This window comes from Corvus cornix, chromosome 5 (genome assembly GCF_000738735.6).
Source record: "Corvus cornix cornix isolate S_Up_H32 chromosome 5, ASM73873v5, whole genome shotgun sequence".
Taxonomy (NCBI): Eukaryota; Metazoa; Chordata; class Aves; order Passeriformes; family Corvidae; genus Corvus; species Corvus cornix.
Window position 1 is genome coordinate 57305912 of NC_046335.1, and position 16551 is coordinate 57322462.

The following is a 16551-nucleotide window of genomic DNA, read 5'->3' on the forward strand; positions in this document are numbered from 1 at the left end:
CTTTATCCATTAAAAAAACAACTCTGGCAGACTGTAAAATGAGAATCTTCATGGTTACTTGCCAAACTATGAAAGCTGAAGTTTTAGGCTGCAATTAGATCAGAAGCCACGGTCGCAAGAAGTTGCAAAGGGCACTATTCAAAAGGCACTTCCATTCACACTGAGTAGCACCAAGAGTAGAAAGAATTATAACAGTACCAGAAATATTAAGTTCTTACTCTAAAGCACTGTGGAGTATTAGGTGCAGGCAGACTTTTGACAGATGGGTCTCCCTTTATTCCAATGCAGGAAGTTGTATTTCCAACCAAAGTGTAAATGAGCATTCATAAATACAGGGCAGGCTCAAACTCTCTCTTGCATCTCTTCAAAAACCAAAACCTATGTAAACTTTGAAACTGATTTACCAGAAAATTAAAACTGCTAGTTTCATCTCACCTGTAAATTATCACAACCCTGTTTCAGAAAAAACACAACAGGAATCAAATGATCCAGAGTGCCTCTACAGGGTTGGTTTTGAAGCAAACAATTGCACACCCAGATTATGTTTTTTTCTGATTTATTTCACCCATTTCTGTTGATTACAGGTATTAATTCAAAGCTGGAATTGATCACCTTTGATACAGCTGACAGGAAATAGAAAGGAAGTTGCTTAATGAAGACAGAACAAGAACTGTGCCTGGGAACTTTACCAAATGGTATTCAAAGTTTACCTCTCTCTGCTGATGCCTCAAAATTCACTGTTTCTTGTACTCATAACACACTGCAGAAAGGAAAATTACAAGTATTCTGGATTGCAATGACTTTAGCAGCCTAGAAGTAATGAGCTGTGTATCCACCTTTTAATAAAATTCCATATTCCACAGGCTCAGCTGAGAGATGAAGAGACAAAACAAGCTAGAACACAGTCCAGGCAAGTCAGAAATTGGTAAGAGAAATGTTTCAAACATTCCTCCCTAACTACTGAGCTATAAGTAGGGGTGGTGAATGAATACACAGATATATTTTTAAGTCTTACTTCTGCAAGATTTAAAACTTCTTGGACAATCAGCATCAAGCAACAATCTCTATGTCCTGCTTTATTAATAACCAATATCATAATGTACAAGGTTGCATATTTTTTCATATCTTTGTGACCCAGCCTAAGACAAATGAATATTTTTGATGTAACCTGGGCTTTAACCTCCTTAGCGGTAAATCAGGCATAAAAACACCTCTACAGAATGCTGGGAATGTTCCACTGCCACAGCCCTGAACGTCACAGAAACCACCACAACTCACTGCAGAAAATGATAATTGACACAACTGCATATCCAAAATAATTTTGAACTGTACCTCATTTAATAAACCAAATCAGGCCCACACAAAGTGCGAAGCAGCAGATATTCAGAAAAATACAGACTCATGGAAGAAGAGACTCCATCAGTGTGTAAACACAGATGAAATTGAATTAAAGACCTAAGAGATAATCCTAAACTTGGTACATCCCAGCTGGAAATCCTGGTTGATACAATACTTATGGTTAAGTGTGTACATACACACATGCATTTATATAATAACTTATTATAATATTATTTTATTAAAAATAAAACTAAAGCAATACAAGAAAATTAGCCACCAAACCAATTTTCCAAGTAACAGTCACCACTTGACTGCCAAAGACCCCTCCTCTCCTGAGCTGAACAAAAATAACTGTGTTTGACACAGTCTCTGGAGCAGCACCTTGGACTGTCGCTCACGTATCACACACTTCTATCAAACAAATGCTCCACCTGGAGCTCTCACAACCCTGCCCTTGCTTTTACAGGCATTTTTGCAAACGAGGGAACAAGTACAAATGAATCCTAGCTCAGTGTTACTTCATGTCAAAGAAGTTCTCCACATAATTAGAATTATCATGACTGTGGACATTCTGTACTGTTTTAACAGCTTCACCACACAAATCTTTGTGAGCTCTTACAGTCCTACACATCCACTAGATGGCTCTGACACTGCCTGTGTGCATCAAACCTCACGTGTAAGACAATGAAACAAACAAAAATCCTCAAACCTGTCTTCAGGAGGCTGCACTGTGCCACGCAGGCAGAGCCAGACACACACAGGGTACAGTTGGCGAAAGAATTCTGCTGGAATTCCTTACAGAACTGGAATGCAGAGACATCCAGCAGCCCAAGCTAAGCCTGTTCCAGGTATTTCTCTCCAACTAACACAGTGAAATACATGCAGCTGGCAGCATCCATTGATCTGGAATGAGACTGGAGAGGTCACTTTTCAAGGCTGGCAAATAAAAAGCTGGTCTGTGGTAAGAGGTACCAACAAATACAGTCAGTGAGAACCACAGCTCTTCTGGCAGTCATGTTTATCTCACCCACCATTTAAACTGGTAACTTTTGGGGGTTATTTTTTGTGGAGTTTGCTCCCTTCCCCCTCCTCAGTCTGCAAAACTCTTGGAAAATCCAGGTGCAAATTCCATGTTCTGAGCAGGCATCTTCATCCTTCTCCTTTGCATTCTGACCTCCTTTGCCATTCCATCCTCTGCCCACAAAAATGTTTCCTGCTTCAAAGGCTGCAGGGAATTGATTTTATTTTCCTTCCCCTACAGCACCTACACATTGTGTAAAGTGAATGATCTGCATACACAGATTTTTAAGTAACAACCATCCTTAAAACAAGGAAACCGTGCAAACACTTGTTTTCCTTTTGAGGAATTATCAGTAAAAGACTAGCAAAGAATTAAAACAAGTATTTCTATTTAACATATTTACACACTAGTGTGTGTAATATCCTAAATAAAACTTGGAGATAATAAATGGTAAATTACATTGCAAGTCCAGTGATTTCCCCCTTTAACATCTAACATCTCTTCACTATTTTGATTTTTTTTTTTAATACAAAAGTAGATAAACATTTTTCCAGTTCTGTTCTTTTAACGCTTTTTTCCTTTGGTCATCCATATTTATCTTCATCTGTTGCATTCAAAATGTTAGTGAAGATCTCTCAGTACCAATTCTAAAATCAGACTGAATATTTAGCATTGAACAAACCTGAAAAAGAATACACAGAAGTGTTTCAAAGGCTCTGTTGTCCAAGAAGAATGTTCAACAAAGCTCCCAACTGCTCCATTTCTCTTCTTTTGGTTTGTAATTCAAATTGTCAAAGATTATTTCCAATTTGCCTTTCAAATAATATTTTTCCCTTTTTTTTTTTTGCGTTTGTTATTGGTTGAGAAATTTTCAGCTATCAAGGATTTTCAGTTTATTTATTTCACTTCCAGTATTTTGTTACGATTGCAGAAGGGGAACAATAACTGCTCCACACAAATACTGTGTTTTGGTGTGGCTTTAGAACATAAACATCTTCAAGAATGAATTTGTGTGCTAAAATAGCCACTTAATCCTACAAACCTGTTTAAATTTTCCTCTGATTTTTTCCAGATCTTCTTGCAGCTTATCATAAGTGGGGTTTTCATATGGGAATTTCTGAATCATCCCTATTAATGAATCCAGAGCCCTCATCTTTTTGCTAGGGGGAAAAAAAAAAAGTCAAAACAAAACCCAATGATCCTCACACAGGAGTTTTTTCAATCCACTGATATGAAAATTATACTGATATATAATAATCCAGAGCATAAAACCCAGCCCTCCATCCTTCTTTAATTCAACTTCTCCCATTTAGCTCATTGCTCATTCCACACATATTTAAGAAATCCAAACTAGGAATTATTCCAAATTGGGAATTAAGCATAACTGACTAAGTTAAGGTTTCCCTTCCAACTTACCAGCCCAAAGCTAAGAAATATTCAAGAATCAACAAAAATACTGATTAGATGACGGGGGAAAATAAAGAAATGCAACCAAAAAGGCAATTCTGACAGATTAATCAAAACAGGACAGAAAAAGAAAGATATGCAGAATTAAAGTCCCAGCAAAATGACTTTTAGCCTTTTTAACCTCACCTGTTCTTTTCATCTGTGTGCTTCTGGAGCAGGCAGTGCCACGTCAGTGCAAAGCCAAGGTAGCAGCCGATCTAGAAGTGAATTTAAAAGAGTGTCTGTCATGAGGGAAAGAAGAAACCCCAGACAACACACAGCATAGACAGACACACAAAAATGAAGCCCCACACTGTATCTCACTCTTCAGGTCACTAAACTCTGGATACACATACATGTTTCCAATCAGAGCACCTCTCTCCTATGGTCTGCCCAGGACCATTTTGTACAAAAGCATCCAGCTTTGGAGGCTGCTTTTGGCATTCTCATCCTGGAGCTATGACCAACTGGAGCCAGACGTATGGGACAAGTTGAGGTGCCTCCCCACCCCTCTCCAGCCCCTGAATTCCTAGGAATGGTTATTGGTCCAGGTGTGCCAGCACACAGAACTGGCTCTGTGTGCTGAAGAGGAACAGTGCTACAAACCTTCACAGAATTAGAACTAACAAAGAGTGCACGAGACACACAGAACTGCCTCTTTGTGTCTCCAGATTCCATGCCTTTCCCTATGCTGAGCCACAGGAGATGGTGGGGGAGGGGCCCTTAGCCATAAATTTGGGGAAAAAAAATTACCAAAGCTTCATACCGCACATAAGCTCAAAAAACACAAGCACATTTACTGAATTCTCCAGATCCAAACAGCACCTTTAAAGCAGTTTTATGGCTCCTCCTGGACACAGTGAAACACAGCAGGCCTCAGCCTGCCTGTGCACCAGGCCTGGCCTGGAAGTTTCTGTGTGCCTGTCATTTTCTAATGACAAGAAGATTCCAACCCTGAAGCATTTCCCCATTTACCTCTGAGCCAATCCGGGCTCCATGGAGTGCTCCATACCTCCTTCCCTCAGCCATTCCAGCGTGGCTGCCCTCTGCAAAGCCCTCCTGGTAGCCCTCCCCGTGGAACCTGGGAACACAGAATCACAGCTCTGTTACTCTCATGCTGAGCTCACGCCGCACACGAGCACCTCCACGGAACAGAAACGTGCATCACCTCCAAAGCTCAGAAATACCACATAACACTTATTTAGATTCCAGAATCACAGGCTCATTTTGGTTGGGAAAGACCTCTGAGATCATCCAGTCCAACCTTTAAATGATCACCACCCTGCCAACCAGACCAGAGCCCTGTGTGCTACAATTTGTTCCTTGGACACCTCCAGAAATGGTGACTCCAGCAGCTCCCTGGGCAGCCCCTTCCAAGGCCTGGAAACCTTTCCCATGGAGAAATTCGTCCTTATGTCCAACTTAAACCTCCTCTGGTGCAGCTCAAGGCCACTTCCTTTGGTCCTGTCCCTTGTTACCTGGGAGAAAAGTCTGACCCCCACATCAGGGGCTCCTGTCAGGGAGCTGTGCAAAGAGGGAATGTCCTCCCCGAGCCTCCTTCTCTCCAGGCTGAGCCCCCCCATCTCCCTCAGCCGCTTCTCCTCAGACTTGTGCTCCAGAGCCTGCCCCAGCTCAATTCCCTTCTCTGGACACGCTCCAGCACCTCAAAGTCTTTCTTGTAGTGAGGGACCCAAAACTGAGCCCACGATTCGAGGTGGGGCCTCAGCGATGCCCAAAACAGGGGGACAGCCACTGCCCTGGTCCTGCTGGCCGCACTGCTGCTGACCCAGGCCAGGATGCCAATGTCCTTCTTGGCCACCTGGGCACACCTGGGCTCGTGTTCAGCAGCTCTTGGCCACCACCGCCAGGCCCTTTCCCTCTGGGATGCTTTCCAGGAACTCTCCCTGTATCCTGGAGGGAGTTGTGGTGACCCAAGGGCCGGACCCGGCACTCGGCCTTGCTGACCCTCGCACCGCCGGTCTCGGCCCATCGATCCAGCCTGCCGGGCTCGGTCCCACTCTGTGCTGAGACCGATTCCCTTGGGAGCCTGTTCCAGCAGGATGGATGACATCCAGACTGGATGAAGATACCTGATTTCCCTGATATCCAACCTAAACCTCCCCCGACTCAGCTTCAGCCCGTTTCGCGCTGGTCGCTCCCTCAGAACGCGCAGAGGCGAATTTTCCGCGCCCTCCTCAGGCTCACCACCCTCACGCTCCCTTGACGGCTCCCACTGGGAAGCACAGGCCCAGGGGAGCCCCGCGCTGCCGAGGAGCCCCTCTCGGGCGCCGGGGCCCGCTGCAGGCTCCCTCTCTACCCTCACCTCTGCTCGGCCATCACGATCCCCTCGAACAGGTCGGCCATGGCGGCGCGGGGCACGCCGGGAACGGACGGCGCGCGGGAGGGGGCGTGGGGCGCGAGCTCAAACCCCCGCCCCTCACGGGTTAAGCCTCGCCCACGCGCTGTGGCGGCGTGCGGCCACCAGGGGGCGCCCGAGCGCCGCCACAGATCCCGGGCCGGGACATCCATAGGGAGACGTCGGTGTCCCGAAAATCCCACCCCGTGTCCCGAAAATCCCACCCCGTGCCTCAAAGCGCTGTCCAGACGCTCCCTGAGCTCTGCCAGCCTTGGTGCTGTGGCCAGTGCCCTGCGGAGCCTGTTCCAGTGCCCGACCACCCTCTGGGTGAGGAACCTTTTCCCGACATCCAGCCTAAACCTGCCCTGACACAGCTCCAGGCCATTCCCTCGGGTCCTGTCGCTAGGCATGGAATGATGGAGTTTGCACATCTCTCTCATATGATACTGGCGTCTGTGGCTTTTAAGAAGTGTATTTCTGGTGCATATGCCCGCGAGTTTTCCCTGTGAGGGTGGGGTGCCCAGAGAAGCTGTGGCTGCCCCATCCCTGGGAGTGCCCAAGGCCAGGCTGGATGTAGCTTTGAACAACCTGGTCTGTTGGAAGGTGTCCCTGGCCCTGGAATTAGATGATCTTTACGGTCCCTTCCCACCCAAACCATTCTGTGATTCTAAAACATAAATATTTTTGGTGTAAATACCCACCCCAGCTGTAGTGTGCCGTTGCAGGCTGCTCTGTTAGAACACTTACGAGTTGTTACAGATCAACACTGGTCAAAGGAAACATTTATACTTTTTTACAAGCATGTATACTTGTATACATTATGCATTACTTTCCGGATACTTAATGAAAATGTGGCTCTGGGTACGTCATGCTCTTCTGCCAGCCTGGTGTTGGAACACGTATATTTTTTGAGGAAAAAAGGGAAGTTTAATTTATCGGTTTGTTCTCCATTCATATGCAAAGTACACTGGCAGAGTAGAAAGAGTGGCCCCCAAATTTTCCACCAACAGGGTTTCAGTGATTTGAGCAGAGGTAAAGTGGACACCATGACTCTTGAATTGATTTATAGGTTTTTACACTTCCTCCAAGTGGAAATGAAGACGCTCAGTATCTCCTTTCCTGCGGCCTCCCCACTCCTCTAACAATTCGTATTTGCACATCACAGCTTCCAACTGAGACTTCACAAGGAGACATTTGACACCTGAGCTTTAAAAACCTTTTAGGGCTGTAAAATGTGCTGTTGCAAATGAAAGCACTGCCATTGTCCTACTGTCTTTGAGGAGCTCTGATGGACAGGGGACAGGGGACGGGTGTGGTGAGGGGTGGTGGTGCTGTTTACATTCCCACAGAACCAAAGGCAGGGGTGTTTTTTGGAGGTTTTGCACACCCAGTTCCTGACCGAGTCAGGTGTCGCAGGGCAGGGGGAGCATTTCCCAGCAATCCTCCCACCTCCAGCCGAGATCTTGTCAGATTTTATAAGCAAAACAGCCAGGTTTGGTCAGAGCTGGGATGGGAAAACTCCAAGGAAAACTAAAGTGCTCCAGGAAGCGGTGTGGGTTAATTTAGCTCCTGGCATTCTTCCCTCTGTCTGAATAAATATTGAACCAACCTCTAACCATGCTGTTGCAGGAAAAATCATCGTGCTGCCGGTGGAAGATGGTAATCCAAAGGTGTCAGCAAGTAGGGTCACGAGAGAGCTCCAGATGCTGTTCCCAAACATAAGGTTGCCCATCTTTGCACCCTTGAGAAATATTCACGCTGTTACACCCACTTAAAAAAATCCCTCACTGGTGCAGTTAAACTGTGTACTCTCCTAACTCCATTATTTGCCACGTTTCCTGTCAAATCTGTGCAACTTTTTAGCAGAAAAGAAAAAGTGGAAGTTTTTTTGACTGAACTTTAGAAGTTCATTAGTATTTTATTTTGTTTTCTGATTTGGGTTTTTAAAAAAAAAAAAACAGGTCTTGAAAGGCATTCAAAGAAAGTACAGCAACTGATCAAAACTGGAAATGAAACCCCCTGAAATCGGAAAGATTTTGGAATAAAACAACCTGAAAATCAGAACTACTTCTTCCAGCGCATAAGGAGTGGGAACCCTCCGGATGTGCGGCAGTGGCTCAGCACAAAAGAGAATGGGAAAACACCATGAAAGACGCTTGCCAGCCAAGAAATCTGCTGTTCCTGTGACTCACAGCATTTCCAAATGGAAACATTCAGGCTCTTTTCCTGCCAGAAACTGACATCTTTTTCAGGCAAAACTCACCACTTTTCTCCCTGGCAGCACTGGCTAGAATGGTTCCCATTTTTAAATGGGAGCAGCCTTCTACCCACAGGATTTTTTTGTCAGGAAGCTGCCCAGGGAAGTGGTTGAGTCACCATCTCTGGAGGTATTTAAAAGATGTGTGGACATGGCACTTAGGGAGGGACAAAAGAGTCAAGCAGATTTTGGTGTTGAAGATGATTTTCTCTTTTATTGCAAATGTACACATTACACTACTGATAATGCACAGAAATTTAAAAAACTATCGTTGGCTAAAATTCCGTGATTACGAAACTCCACAAGATTTGTTACAACTAAAAAAACCCACCTTCAGGAGTATATAAATAGAATTTTGAGCATAAATAACAGTAACAAAATAAACAGGTGTATGTATTCAATAAATTAATTATAAATATTGCATTGGCAATGAAGTGCTAGGTCAGAAGAACACCGGTATTTCCAGTAGAGTTTTTTTTTTTGTACAGGAATCTCTATTATAAATGAACCTTTGGAAACAAGTAGAATCCCTGAACTATCCTTTTTTTTTTTCCTTTGGCTTCACCTTGGTTATTCCTTCATTGACTCTTTTCAAAGGGAGAACAGAACTGAAGACATCAGGTGCCTTGTCCAGAGGCACTCACAATCCCTTCCTGCAAGGAGAATCCTGACCCAGTTCTGCAGCTTTTAACTCACTAAACCATCTCTCCACTGATTCCCATGGATGCTGAATCAAGCCTGGAAGTGACTTGAAAGAATTCCTGGTGGTTAAAGGTTAAACACGAAAACCTATTTTGCAACTGATTTGACCTATACATCCGTTTTCAGTGGTTTTCTCCATTTGCTAACGACATATACATGCTTATATACAACAGAATCTTCATTTAAACACTCATTTGAGCTGCTCATTCCCTACCTGATGAACATCAATTCTAGCCCTGTGCACTCTTCCAACCACACAATGAATTCTCACTAATTCTGATGAGAACTCTCTGCTGCATGATTCTGATGCCACAGAGAACATAATTTAGTCTACAAAAGAAATCAACGATCAAGTTTCCCAAAGTACTCTTTAGAAATAAGGGAAGGGAGAAATTTTTCCCTTTCTTCCCTTATTTTCTAAGGGAAGAAAAAGCACAATATACAAGCAGGATTTGTTTTTTTTCAGTAGTATGCTTTCAATAGAAAGTTTTCCCCAGAATGTTGTTAGCAGCCTTTTAAGAAGCAGCATTAACTCTAGTTACATCTGCTGGGATGTTTTCCTTCATCTAGTTTTGGTCCAAATGTTTTGGGTTTAAGGTCTCTGAAGAGGAAAAGGTTTTCTGCATTTGCTCATATGAGCAGATATAAGAGGTGAATATATGTGGAAGCTGGTGTAGAAAAATTATGTAGAAAAACTTTATCACCACCTCTGGAGCAACTCTGATAAAGCTGCGAAATTTTTCATATTTAATCCTCCTTTTCCAAACAAAACTATGGATAGGCAATTCTTTAGACTATAGAACAGCCTCTTGGCACTCATCTCTTACAGGTACAACAAGGGTGAGGCTGGCTCCATACTCAAATACACAAAAAAGTTCCCAAATATCACTACCTGAAAAGCTAAAAACCCTGCAGTACTCTGCAATACTCCTGTAAAAACACATGCTGAGCACAGTCACTTCTGGAAGCTGGGGCTCTTCACTGGGGACAGTTTGGAGGTGATGCCAAAGGGATCCATGCTGTCTGTCTCCAGGGGCGAGGAGAACACCTCTGGCTCAAAGGCCTGGCTGTAATCACCGTATTCACCAAAGTCCGCTGACTCCACGGGCACGGTGTTGATCATGGGCAAGAAGTGAGACAGGGGAAGAAAATCTTTCCCTTTGAACTGCTGTCTTTGTTTGGCACTGCTCAAAGACACTGATATCCCGTGTTTTTTTGATTTATACACGTTGTAGCCATCCGGGCGAATCTCCTCCTCAAAGGAACAGTCTTCAGTGGAATACCTGAGCTGAACAGCAAGGAATAGCAAGAGTTACAAATATACCCACCAGGCTGGTTGTAGTCAACCACAATGCAAACCTTCAATGGGACAAGTCCTTCTCCCTCAGTGGGGGTGTCCTCCTGCCTTCTCCCAATCTCCTATTCTATTCTATATTCTATATTCTATATTCTATATTCTATATTCTATATTATATATTCTCTTCCAGAACCCCTGAAGTTCTTTCCAGGTCCATCACTTTAAATAAGCTTTGAAGCCTGGGATGTGCTTCTCCACAGCCACCACACTTATCCTGTCCTGAGCACTGGGGAAGAAGAATCTTAGATGCCAGTGCTGAATTAGATGGAATTGTCCTTAATTGCTGACGGTACTTAATTGCAGTCATGAGTCCTAATCCAAGTATAGAACTCCTGCTCTGTTAGAGATTTGCCTGTGCAAGGGCTTCAGGATCAGCTCTGTAGAAAGGCAATGTGGCCAATCAGTAAAACAATGCTAAAAGGTAATTTCTACTATTTTCCACTCAAAATTTACTGAAATTGCAAAAGACCCTTTTACCAAGTGTCATTTTCATGTTAACACGAGAACTGTTGAACGTATACCAGCACAAGTTAGGATTTTGTACAGAAGAATGTATTTTCTTAGGTATGAATTTGTAGGATTACATTTGCAATGGCCTGTACAGATATTATATATCTTTAATATCTTATAAATATATGTATCTATAAATAATATATTATATATATTTGTGTATTAGACTCATATCAGCAGGTCAGACCTCTCCAGATTGTTATACCAGCATTGCATTTCTTACAGCTCTGGTGCTATTTCAGTCTCAGCCACTGCAGGTGATTGAACCTGTGGTCAATAAAAGAGAATTGCTGATTATGTCTCAGTCTGCAGAGACAGAAATGTCCTCACAGGAATGTTCCGCCTGTTTGAACAGAGAGCATATTTAATACTTTTGGGCCTTTCTCAAACAGCCTCAGTAACATGGAGTAAAATTAAGGGCATGCATTTGATTGTCTTTTAAAGGCATGTTTTAAATTAATAAAGTAATTTTAAAAAAAGATGTTTCTTCAAATAAAATGGTGCAGTATTTATGCTTACACACACGCATTATATGTCAGAAAAATATGTGTATATGACAAAAAATTGAGACTGGATTGTTAGCTGTCTTTATGAGTGCTCAGCCTCACTGAAAAGGATGATGAAATAAAAGAGGTTCTTGCTCAAGAAGTGCACACTACAAACAACAGATATTGATTGATATCAGTCAATCGATTGATACCCTGCGTCTCAGCTATACCTTTCCCTCTTCACTTCATTGGGATGGTCTCTAGTGTGTTTTTTTAAACAAGTACCAATCAGACTTTTTAAGTATTTCCAGATTAGTTTTTTTTCACAGGAGGAATCACAGTATGTCAGTATATTCAGCGTTTCCCTTAAACTACTGACTACAGCACACAGCGCATTCAGAAACCAACCCTAGTCATCATTTTTCCAGTGTCAAAACAGGCCATGTTGCCGGAGTACAGGTTCAGCCCCCAGACACCGTGTTTGCCCTTTTGTTCTTCCACTCCTGAGCGCGGTGCTGATAAGGTAAAGATTTACCTGCAGAGCTGCCTGGCTGGGCTGTGAGCACAGACGTGACAGCAGGTGTCCACAACATGGAGATGTGACAGCACGGCTACGTGCTGCTGTGTTTTCAGAAAAGAAACCCCCAGCCTGCATCGGATACTCTACACCAACAAATGCAGCTTCAGTCAACGTGTATGCCTTCAAAATGCTGTTATAGGAAAGCCATTTTAAAATTCTGTGATTGCTAAAGTTCAGCTGGTAGCTCCAATGGGAGCTGAATATGATTTGGATATACATTAAAATACTAAGCTAATAACTACCGTATCATCTGAACCTGTGCACCTCATCACAGCATTGAGTGATTTGAGCCCAGAAAAGCAAGGAAATTTGGAAAGAAAGGCTTAATTCTATATTATATCTGCATTCAGGAACATCAGTGTTGCTCTTATTAAATATACTGAGAGTTTTGAGGATGGGCCAAGTCCATTCCTCACTGAAATCAGCAGAAATTTGGCTGGAGTAATCAAAAAAGGATCAAGCTGTATCTTTACTGTGGCATCATGAAAAGCCATTGCTCTGTGAAGCTCAGGCTTCTGTACAGACTGAATCTGAACTGTACCTGTCAAATTCTAGAGTAAATAATGTATCCACATGCCTTAACTAGTGACTAGTTGCTGTACCTAGTGAAAAAGCATGACCTAACCAAGTGGCACCAGTGGGGCACTTAACTCCCCAACCTCTCAGAGTCCCGCAGGTGTCCTGTTATAGCAGCACAGAAGTGGGACAGTGGAGAAGCATCCTTTCCCCTCAAAATCCTTTTTCTGTTTGCAACTTCCTAAGAGATGGCAATCCCATGTTCCTGGGAGTTGTATGCCTGGCAGCCAGCTGGCTGCAGCTCTTCTCCAAAGGAGCAATCCCTTTTTAAATGTTTTGTTGGATTTTTTTTCCAGAGTACCTGACCTGAACGGTGAGAAATTATTCACATTCTATGGCAGGGCTTAATCTATTTCTGCAGCAGAATCACGGTCTCCCTCTGATGAGAATTTTAAACCTAAATGCAATTTTGCCCTGGGCTGTACTTTGGGTATATTTTGGCAGGAGACACGCACAACATAATTTACTTTCTAAACGACGTTTCCTTTCTGCCTTCTAATAATCCCCCCAGCGACGGTGACAAGAACCGCAGGTCCTACGGGGAACAGGCGGGGGAGGGAGAGGGAGGGAGGGTGGCGGACACCTGAAAGCTTTGTTACCCCATTATTAGCAGAACACGCCGGCTCTTCGGCCGCTGTTCCAGGGTGGAAATTCCCCCCGGGGAAAGCAGCGCGGGTGCTCACCTGCCCGTGCAGCCTCCCCGCCTCGTCCATGCACAGGTACCGGGAGCTCTGCACGCCCTTGATGGCCACGGTGCGCACGGCCACGGCGCGGATCTCCAGCAGACCTGCGGGCAGAGAGAGAGAGAGAGGGGACAGCGCTGTCACCCCCGCGGCCCCGGCCCTGCCCCATGCCCGCTCCCCGCCGCCGCCACTCACTCTGCGGGCTCTGGCTGCCGGCCGCGTCCACCCGCCCGTCGGCGCCGATGCGCAGGAAGCAGCTGAAGAGCCCGTGCTTGCTGGCGGTGTAGAGGTGCCGCAGCCGGATGGGCTCTCCCCAGCCGTAGTTGAGGTGCGGGCCGGCGTCGGGCAGCGGCAGCGCGGAGGCGGCGGCGGCCGCCAGACCGAGCAGCGCCAGCGCGGCGGGGCGCGGCCCCATCCCGGCGCGGCGCCTCGGGGCTGTAGCGCGGCCGCAGCCGCCCCCCGGCCTTTTATAGCTCGCCGTTATCAGCCCCATCGATCCGGCCGCATCCGATATAGAGCCCATTTCATAGCCGGATCGGTCACTCCCCCCGAAAATATTGAGCGGGTGACATCATTTCGCAGGGGACACCCTGAAGTCGCTTCCTCCGCACCTCCGAGCTTTCCGCTCCGGCCGCGGTCCCGGAGCACTGCACGTCCCGCAGCCCCGATGTGGCGCCGGGACGGGGCCCGGGGGTGGGCGTGTGTGTACCCAGCCCACCCAGAGGCAGGAGGCTGCCCCGCTCCCCGCCGCGGCTCAGCCCCTGCCTTCGCCCTTGCCCGTCCTATATTTCATTTCCCCTTTCAGAAATCAAAGAGCTGCTGCCTGAACCTGGGCTCGCCTCTCCGGCAGGGGCCGAGCGCTGGGGGAGCGGGACGGCCGCTCCCGGTTCCGGACAGCCGACGAGGCACATGGCGCTGGTGCAGCCCGGTCCGGCCCTGCAGAGCCCGGTCCGGCCAGGTACCGCGGCTCCGGGGGTCCCGGCGCGGCTCCGGGCTGGATCCCGCCCGGCCATCCCCGGCTGTGTCACTAGATGGAGCCTGGCCCTTGGGATGCGGCTGCCTCGCCTCGGGGGAGCCGCTGCCGGGGGGCTCTCCAGCTCCTATTCGTCCCCACTTACAAAGAGACTGGGGGGGAAAAGCCCCTGTGTGCAGTAAAACTGCATCGCCTGATTTAAGCTTCAAATAGATATTTTCTTCTGGTCTGCGCATGGATTTTTTCCACGTGGGCGCCTCCCAGGGAGCTCGCTCAGCGAGTGCGCCAGGAGAGATGGAAAGAAGCAGACACACACATTTGGGGGTTTTCCACTCTATTTGCATCTCAGAGATGTTTAAAGGGATTGCTGCCGACTTTTCTGCTGTACATCCAAACTGATCATCGAAGGAATTTCCGCAGATTTCAAAAGAGAAAACTGGTAATTTCATAAAGGAAAAATAGTTTTCTTTCCCCCACAGGACATTAAATGACAATTAAACAAGACACAGGCCCACCTCCCCATCATCTCCTCTGAAACAACAAAGCTTCTGTCAGCTTCCACATACTGTTTTTATATTTTGCTACTTGTTTGCTTTCATCCTTTTGTGCCTACACTTGCATCTCCCCCCTGCAAACACACAAATAACTTCTCTTCATGAGCAATCTTAGCTAAGTGAGGTTGAGCACATAGGCAAGGCCATGCAAAAATACAGAGGCTTGTAGGATGATGTCTTGCACTTATCATGTGCAGCTTAAGGCATATTTAGCTGGAGTTAAAGACATAGATCAGTGTGAGTTTGAATTATCAGGGTCTTGCATAACAACCTCACCAGGAGTGAGGGATTGAGTCTTCTCAATCGTTTCAAAATGCTACTGCTTTTGATTAGCTTTGGGCATTTTTTGGTGATGAGCTTGAGGCACCCAGAAAAGAACCTAGTTCTTTTCTTTTATTCAGCATAGCTGCTGAATAATTAATAAGAATTTGGACCACTTGTCATTCAGGTGTCTCCTGCTGCATCCTCCAAATCATGGGCTTTCCTACCAATTCTGGTCTTTCCTACCCCACGGAAGTTCACAATATTATAAGCCCAGTAAATAATACTAAGGCATGCAAGTGCCTAATTCTTTTTCTCCTCTGCAGTGTTATTACATGGCTGCTACAAAGGCAGTTACTGCCCCGCAACCCTGGGCCCCACAGCAGTTGTGCATGTAACTCATCCTGGCATTCTTCAAGGTACTGAGCACCCACCACACACGCAGAGGTTATGGTCTGAAATTAATCTGAAAGGCTTTTTTAGCTCAATTTTTCTGTGCATCTCAGTGAATAGAAGCTATTTTACGATCACTACTTCTGCTATACTCTAGTGTGGATAATAATAATGATTGTAAGTTTTATTTTCTTCATCAAGAAGCTCAAACTTCTTTCAAGCAGTAAGGAATCGATGCTTGCAACTTGTTCATTCATCTCTGTGCAGATCAAAAATTGAGGCAGAAAGGACACATCACTTGCACTAAATGATATTTCAAATCAGTGAAAAAGCTGGCTATAAAGGAGAATTTCCCAACAGCTGATGGAGAGCCTTTAAAAAATATTTTCATTGCTGCTGTTGCTGATGTTACATGGGCTGATGTTAAAGGGCTTGTGTCTAATCAAATTAAAATAAAAATTAAGCACTTAACTAATTTTTTTGAATGGCCTCTCTTTTGGGGGGAAGGTTTCAACCTAAATAATTTGTCCATGTTCCCCTGTAGTCCCTGACAGAGGTAAGTGCCTGAAAACACTTAACTGGACTGAATAGTACCAATCCTATCACAAAACAGCTGTTGAAGAGATATGGGTTAAATATATCCTGGAAGTGTTCATTTCTTTATTGCCTCTGTAAAGAAAAAAAAGCCTAGATGATTAACTCCGATTCAGGACTTATTTTTAGCTAGAGATAAATGAGCTAATGAATGTCACTGTATTCAAAATACAAGAGTTGCAACACATGATTTTCATTTCAGTTCCTGTCTGTGTCACTGAACTTTATCATTTATTGGCATCTTTTACCAAAGTTCAATAGAAAGACACGTCTTTGCATGTTCCTACAAATGCATTTGCAGGAAAATAAAATGTTTGCTGAACAAATGTGTTATAGGGTAAATCACACCGTCACTTCCAGTGCTGGACCTGCTTCCTGCAACAAGGAAACCTGGTAGTGTTGGATTTTCTGCTTTTATGAGGGTAGAATAAACAACCAAAAACCCAGGAGGAAAGTCTTACA

General features: G+C 45.1%; 2 protein-coding genes across 2 annotated transcripts; both read right to left on the reverse strand.

Moving 5' to 3' along the window:
• Positions 1 to 539: 539 nt before the first annotated feature.
• LTO1 (LTO1 maturation factor of ABCE1) lies at positions 540 to 6200 on the reverse strand. Its single transcript, XM_039552048.1, has 5 exons — positions 6129 to 6200; positions 4781 to 4886; positions 3953 to 4023; positions 3402 to 3519; positions 540 to 3041 (listed from the first exon to the last, which is right to left on the reverse strand). Exons 1-5 carry the CDS (start codon positions 6167 to 6169, stop codon positions 2973 to 2975), a joined length of 405 nt encoding a protein of 134 aa, XP_039407982.1. The 5' UTR covers positions 6170 to 6200; the 3' UTR covers positions 540 to 2972.
• Positions 6201 to 8612: 2412 nt separating this feature from the next.
• On the reverse strand, positions 8613 to 13729 carry FGF19 (fibroblast growth factor 19). Its single transcript, XM_039551773.1, has 3 exons — positions 13510 to 13729; positions 13315 to 13418; positions 8613 to 10408 (listed from the first exon to the last, which is right to left on the reverse strand). The coding sequence occupies exons 1-3, from the start codon at positions 13727 to 13729 to the stop codon at positions 10076 to 10078; spliced, it is 657 nt and encodes a 218-aa protein (XP_039407707.1). The 3' UTR covers positions 8613 to 10075.
• Positions 13730 to 16551: the final 2822 nt, after the last annotated feature.

What these genes read in the sequence shown, in the direction of transcription:
- FGF19 (XM_039551773.1), bottom strand. Translation starts at nt 13,729, where the DNA reads ATGGGGCCGCGCCCCGCCGCGCTGGCGCTGCTCGGTCTGGCGGCCGCC. An exon ending in CGGCAGCCAGAGCCCGCAGA is followed by an intron (nt 13,419 to 13,509) that starts GTGAGTGGCGGC and finishes CTCTGCCCGCAG; the next exon opens with GTCTGCTGGAGATCCGCGCC. An exon ending in CGGGGAGGCTGCACGGGCAG is followed by an intron (nt 10,409 to 13,314) that starts GTGAGCACCCGC and finishes CTTGCTGTTCAG; the next exon opens with CTCAGGTATTCCACTGAAGA.
- LTO1 (XM_039552048.1), bottom strand. Translation starts at nt 6,169, where the DNA reads ATGGCCGACCTGTTCGAGGGGATCGTGATGGCCGAGCAGAG. An exon ending in CACACAGATGAAAAGAACAG is followed by an intron (nt 3,520 to 3,952) that starts GTGAGGTTAAAA and finishes TTTTCCCCCTAG; the next exon opens with CAAAAAGATGAGGGCTCTGG. An exon ending in TCAGAGGAAAATTTAAACAG is followed by an intron (nt 3,042 to 3,401) that starts GTTTGTAGGATT and finishes ATTCTTTTTCAG; the next exon opens with GTTTGTTCAATGCTAAATAT.